We start from the raw sequence: 12,089 nt of genomic DNA on the forward strand, positions 1-12,089 counted from the left end.
TAGAAGTGACAAAACAAGCTGTCTATCCATTTTACTGTTTGGTATTCTTCTTCTAATCTACAGTATGAGCAGTCACTTTGGAAGCATTACAAGCAAAACAATCTGCTTAAAAACCAGACAAGAACCAGGAGAGCAGGAGTAGGACAGGATGAAGACATGAAACTGATTCAGGAGGGTGGAAAAACATGCTCATGAGAAAGACCGGACTCTCTACGTCCCAGTCCCAGAGTGGGGAAGACGACAGGGCTGCCTGCTACAAGCACAGAAAAATTCAACGTTCAAGGTAAAGTGATTAGTATGGTAAAACGTATACAAAGAATATACACACACACAGAGGATACTCAGATAGAAAGTATTTGCCAAGTATTTTATAATATTAGGAGAAATTATTGCATAAAATAGAAATATGTATCCTAAAGTCAATATCCAAAGCTACTCTATAATACAACCAACTGTGGTTCTGCACAGCTTCAGCTGCAGCCACGAGTGGCCAACTGCTTTGGAAAAGTGCCAGAAGGGTTGAGCTACAGCCTGAAGTTTCATCTTAGACACTGTTTTCCTCTGCTATAAAAATTTGGCTCGAAGACACAGACAGAAGAGCACTCTGAACAGTATAAATAACGAAAAAAAAAAAAAAAAAAAGATGCGCTTATGAAGTTGGGAGGGACTTTGCCCTAATCTGCTGCAATTTTACTGTGATGGCAAAGTGCTGCAGAGAGATGTCCTTGTGTAGTCACCCACAAGAGTGCACTGCAGAAGGGCAGAGATACTCTAAACCAATCTAGACATGACAGTTTTTCTCTCTCTCTCTCTTCCACTGTTAGACAAATGACTCCTGCCTTTTTCCATCTCAACACTGACTTGGAAATTATGATTCAGACACCAGCTAGCTATAAATGTGGGGATGGTGAACAAAGCCATTCTTCTGAGTACACTCAAACTTATCTCACCAACTGCATATTAAGAAAGTGCTTGCATGTGTAAACAATCTTGCACATATTTTCAGAACAGGAGAGACAAAGGCCACTAAACTACAGCCCTGAAGAGACGCACTGTCTATTTTAAAAAGCTGCCTGCAGTGGAAACTGCTTCCACATCTATACAATGGAGACAAGGCAGAGGTTATGATTTGACTAAAGAAAACAGCCTTTGCTGATATAACCTGTTGTGTTGTTATGCCATCATGAACCACGGGCACGCTTGTAGCTCAGTAGATAAGTCAGTTCATTATACTGCCATTACCAGCAAACACATGGAAGTCTCCTTGGGTGGGGAAAAAAATCCAAATGAGTCATCTCCCCCATGCAGAAGAGGCCTAAACTACATAATTATACTAAATTTACTACAGTTTTACTCAAATGAGATCCTTTACTAGCTGGATGCAAGGGGAAAGGCATGTCATCACAGACAGACATTTTTCATATTTCTGGAAATAATCACAGCACTGTCTTTGTTTTTCATAACCCAAAGGATTTAAGATCTGAAGGTAGCATCTGAGTAATGCTAGGATAAAGGCCAGCTGTAATGGGGCCACAGTAAGCAACGCCTATCTAACGCAAGCTTATGAAGCACGTGTTTAGACCTCTCCTCAGTTACCCCACTGTCCCTGTCCCCCTCCCAAAGGGTCGAAAGCTTCAGAGAAAGCCAATTGCCAAAGCTGAACTTCAACAGCCCTGTGATGTACAGTCTTGCACTTGATCTCTGATTTTCTTCTTGGCTTTCTAGTCACACAGTTATAAAGTATAGATGAAGCTTAGTCAGAAGAAGAGAAACAAGTATAAAGATTAGTAGCAGAGATCAGACTGCACTTCCAAGAAGAAAGAAGGCTCAAGGAATTGAGGTGGCTGAAAGACACAGAAGGAAAGTTCTGACCTAGGAAAAACAACAGCAACAAAGCCTCCAGAAAGGGCAGCAACTTTTATTTGATGAGCTGATACAGTTGGAAAAAAATCGACAGGTTTTCTGACCTAAGATAAACCTGAAGACATGACTGTGTGTCTAAAAGCCTACCCATTTTTTTCCAACTGTATCAGTCAGTCAAAAGATATTCCCACCCCTGCAAAAACTTCCTTCTCTTGTAACTTAATGCTACTCACTTGCCGACCAAGGCAGACAAGCAGTAGGATGCACCTCCATGAATACAGTATGTTCTATACTAAGTGAAAACAAAGGGAGGTCTGGATGAAAAGAACAGCTGCATTACTAAATTAAACACTCCAGTATTACGAAGAGGACCCCCTTGCAAAAGAACCAAAATGTCCCAGATTCCTCCTTTTGGGGCTGGGGTTGTGGGGGTGGGGTGCCAGAGAAGAAGAGATAAGTCCTGTTTTGGAAGAACTGTTTGAAAGATTCCTGGAAAATTCAGATTCTCTTTCCTTTTGCTGGCCAGGGACACACTGAACTCCCATCATCATCTCCATCATGCACGTAACTGGTATAAAAACACACACGTGCTTGGGCAACGCAGAACTATATTGGAGAGAAGTGAGAGACGCCTCCGTACGTTTTATAATAAGAGATTCCAGCTCTTGAATTACAAAAGTAATTCAATCTCAAACTGTCAACAGATCGAAAAACCAGTCAGAGAACAGTTTGCACTATAAACTTGCGTTACTGCTGCAGCACAGAAAAGTATTTTTTAGAGTGTTAGCTTGACTTCTCTCCTAATCTATGAAGAAATACCCTTGTTAATTAGAGATTAAGACACAAGTCTATGGGACCAGATGGGAGATACCTGAGGGTGCTGAAGAAGCTGGCTGGTGCTCGCCAAGCCGATTTCCATCATTTCCCAGCAGTCCTGGCTGACCGGGGAGGTCCCAACAGATTGGAAATTGGTCAATGTGACGCCCATCTATAAGAAGGGTTGGAAGGATGATCTGGGAAATTACAGGCCTGTCAGCTTGACTTCAGTGCCCAGGAAGCTGATGGAGCAGCTCATCCTGAGTACCATCACACAACACATGCGGGACAACCAGAGGATCAGGCCCAGTCAGCATGGGTTTATGAAAGGCAGGTCCTGCTTGACAAACCTGATCTCCTTCTACGACAGGGTGACCTGCTTTTTGGATGAGGGAAAGGCTGTGGATGTTGTCTACCTTGACTTCAGTAAGGCCTTTGACACCATTTCCCACAGCATTCTCCTGGCAAAACTGGCTGCTCGTTGCTTGGATGGGCACACGCTTTGCTGGGTAAAAAACTGGCTGGATGGCCGGGCCCAAAGAGTTGTGGTGAATGGAGTTAAATCCAGTTGGCGGCCGGTCACGAGTGGTGTCCCCCAGGGCTCGGTTTTGGGGCCACTCCTGTTTAACATCTTTACTGATGATCTAGGCAAGGGGATCGAGTGCCCCCTCAGTAAGTTTGCAGATGACACCAAGTTGGGTGGGAGTGTTGATCTGCTCGAGGGTAGGGAGGCTCTGCAGAGAGACCTGGACAGGCTGGAGCGATGGGCTGAGGCCAACTGGAGGAGTTTCACTAAGGCCAAATGCCGGGTGCTGCACTTGGGCCACAACAACCCCCAGCAGCGCTACAGGCTTGGGGAGGAGTGGCTGGAGAGCTGCCAGTCAGAGAGGGACCTGGGGGGTCCCTCCCCCAGAGAGGGAGCCAGCAGTGTGCCTAGGTGGCCAAGAAGGCCAATGGCATCCTGGCTTGTATCAGCACTAGCATGGCCAGCAGGGACAGGGAAGGGATCTTACCCCTGGACTCGGCACTGGTGAGGCTGCACCTCGATGACTGGGTTCAGTTTTGGGCCCCTCACTACAAAAAGGCCATTGAATGACTCGAGCGTGTCCAGAGAAGGGCAAAGAAGCTGGTGCAGGGTCTGGAGCACAGGTCTGATGGGGAGCGGCTGAGGGAACTGGGGGGGTTTAGTCTGGAGAAGAGGAGGCTGAGGGGAGACCTCATCGCCCTCTACAACTCCCTGAAAGGAGGGTGCAGAGAGCGGGGATGAGTCTCTTGAACCAAGGAACAAGTGACAGGACAAGAGGGAATGGCCTCAAGTTGCGCCAGGGAAGGTTTAGACTAGATATTAGGAAGCATTTATTTTCAGAAGGGGTTGTTGGGCGTTGGAATGGGCTGCCCATGGAGGTGGTGGAGTCCCCATCCCTGGAGGTGTTTAAGAGTAGGGTCGACATAGCACTTAGGGATATGGTGTAGTTGGGAACTGTCAGTTCTAGGTTAACGGTTGCACTACATGATCTTCAAGGTCCTTTCCAACCTAGATGATTCTGTGATTCTGAGATCTCTTTCTTCATATCACTACATCACATTGAGTATCAGTACTGTACTCTGATAACACCAATCCATTTCTACTGAAAAGTCTAAGATGCACCTATGAAGGCAGACTTCAAAATGCCGTAAGACTTCTATTGAAAATTCCAATCTAAGCCTGAAACTGCACGAATCTGAGAATAATATTCCTTCATGGACTCATCCTTATTCAGTCTCAAAGAGTTTCTCCGGTTGTTTAAAAAACCCAGAACCTATTTCATTCTGCTGCAGCACCAGCCACTATTCTTCACCTAGTAGGTAACAGCAAATGTAGATTACATCACCTCAGTGATACTGAGCAGGAAAATAACGTATCTATGACTGCCAGAAATACCCAGAGAGCAGACCAGAAACCAGGACAATCTGACAGAAGTCCACACCACTGAATTTCAGTTGCAACCTCTCAGTACTACAGCTTCCAAAGAAAATTCTTAACTGCCATCTACACAGACTTGAGGATCAAGTTCCTTGAAAACAAAAGCGTACCATGGACCTTCGATTTGTATAGATTATCAGCCTGGATGCAGCCAGTTCCAGACTGCATAGAAGAGGTTAAACATCTATACAGTAACTGAACATGCACCTTCACTGGGCATCTCCACTGCATGAAATTAACTCCAAGTAGGACCTACAAAACCTTTGAAAAACACCCATGTTGTATTAAACACCACAAAGCAATAAGGAGAATGCCCTTGTGTCAAAGAGTTTATAGCAGGGAATGACTATATTTTCAGCATATTTGAGAGCGATTTACTGAGAACTAGCTGTCCTTCCACACAAAAACCCCTTAACTTCTGTCTGCTGGTTGTAACTACAAAAATAACAACCGTCTAACTATTGTAATCTTCAGTAATTCTTTAGCTTAGATGGCAAAGGTTTGTGCTTTTGAGGCTAAAACTTGAAGTTCAAGTCCTGCTGGCAACTACCTGTAGCACTCTAGTTACATACATAGTTATTACAAAAACACATTTGCACTTTCACATCTTCAGCCATTCCTTTTCTGCTCGTTAGACAGCCAGAGTTCAGAAGGGTTTTTTTCCCCACGCTTTTCAGTTCTAAGATATGGATGCTCCAGAAGGATGCACATGCCCCCTGCCGTGCCATCAGATGTTATACCAACACAGCTGGGTAAGGAAGACCAATTCTACATAATACTACCACTTAAACCTTTCATGGCTCAACATGCTCAAAATGTTGAGAGGAAAGGATCTTTAGAAGTAATACATTGAGAGGATGAACATCATTACCAACACCATGCTGGATTTTGACAATTTAGCCTTTGTATAAGAAGAAGAGTACAGATCTCATAAATGAAGTATCATGTAACCCAATTGTAATAAACTGGTTTAAATGCTACTCTACACTCAGCCAATATCAGGAAGAGTTGTGTGCAGAATGACTTCAGAATGGGAAGCTATGTTGCAAACACAGCTCTCCAAAACTAATTGTGCCCTAATAGAGAATGCAGATTTGATCTTCTGACAAGCTCCTCTCAGTTCTTTGTAACTGACTTAGTTTCACTTGTGATCCTTTAGAAAGACCAAAAACCCATTCATACAAATAGAAGGAAGTCTCGTTTTTTTTTCTTGAAGCTTCCATTTGCCAGAAGATCTTTGTTCTGGTCTAACAGACTATCAAGTGCATACAGATGATTCCCAGGCAGAAGATGAGTTGCATAGCTAGCTTAGATGCTTAACTGTGTCCTACAGTACATCTCTGCACTTCTACTTCACTGTATATTAATTTAACCCCCCTAATCCAAACACCCTCACTGCAGGAATTCAGATATGACCCTAATATTCAATGCTATAAGGCTTTTGGACTTACTCTTGTGACTTTTACCATGATGCAATTCAAACCTGAAGAGACCACTCCCAGCGATTTCATTTGCCCTAATTTTTTCCCCTGTTAATATAAGGTATTAAAAAGCCTCGCTGGATTTACTAACCTCTCATACTATTATACATCGCTTAACTAACACACAGAAAGAAACTCTGATATGAAAATGCAAACCAGGGATTAGTGGGGAAAAGGAGAATTAAAGTGGTGCGTAACTCATTGGAGAATCTATCACAAAAATAGTGACTCACAGTATCTGGCCTAGCACGTACCTATCAGGTACATGGCCTGCTATCAATCAGCTCTAATTAGTTTATCCAGAGTTTCTACCACCACAGAGCATTTGGTCCAAAAAAGACGGACCTGGACATGTGCTCAGCTAGGAATGCAACCCTTCCACACATAGGCATTGCTTTCTTAGCAGAAGGAAACCTGAGCCATTAAGATATGATGAGAATATATTGCAACTGTAGCAGACATTTCTCAAGCAACAAAAAGTGCTAACTACCTAGGCTTCAATTGCTTAAGACTCAATATTTAACTTATTCCACACCCAAGAGGCTAATTAACTGATTGTTACCCTGTCCCAAGTCAAATACTCATCATTCCTTGATATGTGGAAAACAGCTTAATCATGTGGCAATGTATTTGTTTCAATGCTAGCAGCTTCCTCTTTGATCATGGAGGTTATAGTATTGTCTGCATGTACTGCAATAGTGTCTCGTTGTGAAAGCTAGATAACAAGAAGTCTTAAGAAGTAACTCCAAGAAAAAACAACCCCCCTCAACAGCACACCTATAGGAGTACAAACATAATAGCCTCTGTGAGAGAACCAGTTAAGAAAGTGACTGTCAGCCCTCATCACATTATGTAACAGCATTACAAAAGTGTCATAGGTATCACTGGAACACTTTCCCATTTGTAGGTGACTTTTATGTTTATCAGTTTATAGCATGACAGGATTTATATATATTGCAGTCTTCTAAACACACACACCATTGTTAAAAAATACAAGTCCAGCTGTAGGCAGCCTCAAAAACCCCCAGACCAATAGATACTACAGTGTATATTACAGTGTACCTTCTTCTCCTTATCTACATCAAAAGTTACCAGGTCCCAGCTTAGTTAAAGGCACCCAGTTTAGACTGAAAGACACCAAGGCACTGAACAAACTGAACTCCTTGAATTTTTACTTTCAGCCCACATGTCTTTATTATTCTGTTCATATAGACTCACCTTAGTCCATGGATGTGCCTTAATCTGAGGGAATTTGAATTCAGTATAGTTTGGATTCATTTCTCTAATTTGCTCCCTTGTAGGCGTTCCCAGAACCTAGAAATGAGAGAGGAAAAAAAGGCAAATTGTTTAGATATGCTTTGTATTCATATGGTTGTGAAGAGTGCAGTATAACCTATCACGTATTGAGACAACTGAAGTCAATCTGTGTAAAGAGTAAGTTAACACAGTGCTGAGAACAAACCCACAAAACTTTTGCAGAATCATTTCAGCTGAAAGGGACCTCCCTTTCCTGGGAGCTTCTGATCCAACCCCCCTGCTCAAGCAGGGTCAGCTGGAGGCAGGTTGCCCAAGACTAGATTTTTAGCATCTCCACAGACAGAGACTTTACAACCTGCTCCAGTTTTTATCCACCCTCACAGTAAAAAAAGCGTCTTCTTGCATTCAAATGAAGTATCATGTATTTTACTTTGTGCCGCTGCCTCTTATCCAGTCAGTGGGTACCACTGAGAAGAACCTGGCTGCTGCTTCTTCATTCCCCTCCACTGGGTATTTATGCCCATTGATGAGACTCCCCCAAGCCTTCTCTGCCTCAGGCTGAACAAGTCCCAGCTCTTGCAACCACCCCTCATGTGACAGATCCTCTAGTCCATCATCTTTGTGGCCCTTGCTCCAACCTCAGTAATCTCTTGCTGGCAATTCAGTTCATGCTTCAAGCCCAGCGTCCAAAATTTAATTATCTTCTACAGATTTTCACAAAATTCAAGCATCTTTCTCAAAGTTAGCGTTATTTCGATGGGAAAGAGAGTTCAGTCTAATTAGACTGTTATAAACCAGTACTGCTGAACACATCTGGGGATTGCAGCTCACTGCATATGGCTGATCAAGGATCAGACCAGTAGCACAGACCGTGTTTTACAAGTCATGAACAGCATCCCTGTGATGAGCTTCAAAGATCAGCCAGAAACTGCTGAGGGGAGCCAGACAGGTTCTGCACCCCCACGCCAAACTGTGTGGGTTTTGGTGGTATACCCCAGTGTTTCCACATGGAAGATAATTTAAACCTAACCTGGAAGCATCTAAAATAAATACCACTCCTGGTTCACTTTTACAAATTTATATTCCTCATTCCCAGAATCTGCACAATGTTATTTATACATGCAAATAAGTAGTTGTATGAGAAATAACACATAATCGCACATCTTTTTGTAGGGGTGGATAGATTTTGAAAGGATTTGGGAAATCCTTTCAGGGAATAAGCCGGACAATACGATATTAGTGCTTTCTGTTCAGTTAGCACCAAGCACAAGGGAGCCACTGCCTTCTACCTACATATAAAAACTGCAAAGCATGTTCAAGGAATCCCATTTTCTGGGTGTACTTTAGTTCTGCAGAGAGAAGTGGAGAGGGCAGAGGAGTTGCTCCTCTATGCTGAGCTCAGGTTCATCTTCCTATAGGAGCCCTGTAGCCACACTATTCTCGCCATACAGATTAGCATAACGTTATCACCTCATCTCAGACTGCACTGTCACCATCAGGAAACAAATGATCTACAACATGACGTTAGCAGTCTACCTTACTGCTTGATAAAGAAGTATTTGGTTACATATTCTGGTATCTGTGAACATTTTCATTCTGTTAGCAGAGTGGAAATTACACAAACGCACTCTACAGAGTCAGGTAAAGGGGTAACAGAGCAAGTTAACTGCTGTTTAATTAATTTGTGCAACAGAGAAACTATTATCGGGTAGTATGAAAGGAACTTGGTATCTCTTTATTATTTAAAATATGAGCTGTGTGCAACACAAACTAAAATAGCTACCCACAAAGCAACCTTTTAAATAAACAGCAGCAGCAGAGGAAATAAACCCTGCAACTTGTTCAGACAGTTGCTTCTTGGATAACAGGTTTAACTGACAAGTTGTACAAAATGAATGATCACATAACTCCTACCTTCCCATCGCTAACCAGGATTTAAATCCCACCTACTCTAAAAGCCAAGGGTTATCTTCAGAGCTGAGAGAAGATTTTTATGTGCGTCTCTGAAAACGCTGGTTTTGCTCAGGTGGTAGAAAAAAAGGGTGTTTGCAGGATTTTGTACATTTTGCTCAACATTCAAAGGAAAAAAGAGTTTACAGGAAAACGTGACCTTTCCCTGCAGGTTTTCTGTCTGGTTTCCCCCAGAGCACCGGCCACCCAGCTGCCAGTCCCACCAGGACGGTGCTGCTCTCAAAGCTTTCCAGTTCTAAAAGATGAGGGGATTTCACACCTGCAAATATTATTTTCATCCCAATTCAGGATAAAAGCCATTTTCAAAACCTTGGAAGTTTTGTTGATTAGTTAATTTAACTTCCTGAAAAATTATGCATAACATGTATTGCTCTCCCACCATTTCTAAAGGCTAAGTTTTCAGGCCTCCCTAGTATAGACAGGTCTTTTTTAAAAGCATGTTTACCTTCTTTACCCTCCTCCTCCTCAAAAATTCCTTTAATAGCCTTACTAAGAAGAGGCAAAGAGTAGATATTTTTTTTTTTTTAATATATATAGCCAAAATTCAGCAAACTGGCTCAGTTGCCAAGGCTGCTCCGAACAGGAGCCTACACAGTGCAAGTATCTTTATTTAAAGTCTGCCTATAGCATCAGAGAGAATTCAGATTAGGTAGGCAAGGACAATTTCACAGAAGGGCCCACGGACAATGTCTATTCATACATTTCACTAAAAACACAGCTGTAACTCCAGATGATGGGGGGGAGCAACTCCTAAGCTCAAGCACAGGCATCTAAGCAACAGCGCTTAAGGTCTCATGAATGCTTGGAAAAGAAGGTACTGAAGAGGGATCATGCTAGCTGAAAGAAAGGATTGCCTGACCTTTCAGTTACATAGCAGCCTTTGACACACAAAATAACTGTACAAAAGGAAAAGTGACTTATATTAGCCACTCAGTGTATTTACTTTGTTCTCTCTAGACTGTAAAGTCAGATTGTGCTTTCAATTTGTAGTGAAGCCAGATCAAAGCAAAAACCCAACCCAAACCAAACCCCAACAAAAAACTAAGAGGAAAGGAAAGTAGATAGGAAGAAAAATGGAAGTTTTAAAGACTGTGTCAAATTCAAATCACAATCCAGAAGAAGAGTGTGGAATGAATAAAGTGATAAACTGTAAAATTGTACTGGTACCTGACGTATCTGGAAGAGGTCCTGTAGTGGACTTCTCCCCACCCCCCAATGCAGTTTGTTACGTGATTTTGAAATTGTACCTTACTGATTCACACTGAGTTTTCAGTACATTAGGAATACACTCAAGTAACCTTGGTGAGTAACAGCAATCATTTAAGCTATTGCAAAAATTGGGCAAACCTCTTCTTTTAAAAAAGTCATGTATGTGACTGCTCTTTCCATTTGAAATGCAAAGGAGAAGCATAAATTACTTTGCACATGTTTGGCAGAATTACTCCATGAAACAGCTGCTCTTGCTGTACCAACCGAAAGTACTATGGAGCAGATGTTCCTTGGGGAGAGGTTTCACAGAATGGTTGAGGTTGGGAGGGACCTCTAGAGGTCATCTGGTCCAACCCCCCTGTACAAGCAGTGCCAGCAAGAGCCAGTTGCCCAAGACCATGTCCAGATAGCTTCCCCGCATCTCCACGGACGGAGACTCCACAACCTCTCTGGGCAACACGTTCCAGTGTTTGACCACCGTCGCAGTAAAAGCCATTTACTTGTCTTCAGATTGAATTTCACATGTTTTAGTTTGTGCCCATTGCCTCTTGTTCTGTCATGGGATGCCAAAGAGAAGAGTCTGGCTCCCTCTTCTCTGCACCTTCCCTTCAGATATTTCTGTACACTCATAAGACCTCCCCTGATCTTGCAAAGGTCAGAGAGTTTTTAAGAAATACAAGGTCCAATACTAAATTATTCAGGTCCACGCACAGTAGCACATACTATTCTACTGCTTGGGAACACTCTTATAAAAAGCGAGATTGTCAAAGAAAAAGTTGGTGGTTTTTTAAACAAAAAAAAAAAAAAAAAAGAGAGAACCAAATCAGAGTAAGTACTAGAATAATAAAAATGTAATTGTTTGATGGAATCAGCTGTGTCTAGAATAAAGACTAAACTTTTGAATGAAAGGGGTCTACGTGTGACTACAAGGGATCTTCTTGAAAGTGAAGACAACAGGTCAACTAGTCTTGCTCTTCATTCTCGACTGTCATCATCACTACTAAAATAAAAATAAAGAAACGTTATCTACTAAGATTAACTAAAGAATGAGAAGACAGACACTGCTCTTATTCTCTTAGGACAAAAATTGATCACAACAGGTTTCACAAGTATTTTCTGGAAAGTTTTTCCTTGACATTTATCTGTAATAGATGAAGTTCCCCAAATAATTTTTATTTGAGCAACAGGGTTCATGAAGGCAGGGCAATGGTATGTATCTCAAACAATTAAAAGAAGAGCTACAGGCTCCGAATAATGTGAACCTTACCAAACAAGAAGGGGAGATTTATGAACCTGAAATAAACCCTGAATTTAATTACAAATAGCACAAAGATCTTTTTATGTTTTTGCAATCAAGTTTTCATAGGACAATAAGATGGATGATATTCAGCTCCAAAAGACACCTTAGTTACACCCCAGTACAGAAGACAGCTGCCGCTCACACCTGGCTTCACCATGCAAAACTGCACTGACTTCTTTATGACCAAACCCGCAACACCAGAGGAAGAGGAAACTGCAAGGGTCTCAAC

General features: G+C 42.2%; 1 protein-coding gene across 2 annotated transcripts in view; it reads right to left on the reverse strand.

Annotated features, from left to right (window-relative positions):
- GSK3B (glycogen synthase kinase 3 beta) overlaps positions 1-12,089 on the reverse strand; it is a 161,468-nt gene that overhangs the window by 26,570 nt on the left and 122,809 nt on the right. For both annotated transcript variants that reach the window (XM_074853348.1, XM_074853358.1), the window contains exon 8: positions 7,342-7,437. In XM_074853348.1, coding sequence (XP_074709449.1) covers positions 7,342-7,437 — 96 coding nt within the window. The remainder of the gene's footprint in view (positions 1-7,341; positions 7,438-12,089) is intronic.

Source organism: Strix uralensis, chromosome 2 (genome assembly GCF_047716275.1).
Source record: "Strix uralensis isolate ZFMK-TIS-50842 chromosome 2, bStrUra1, whole genome shotgun sequence".
In the NCBI taxonomy this organism is placed as follows: domain Eukaryota; kingdom Metazoa; phylum Chordata; class Aves; order Strigiformes; family Strigidae; genus Strix; species Strix uralensis.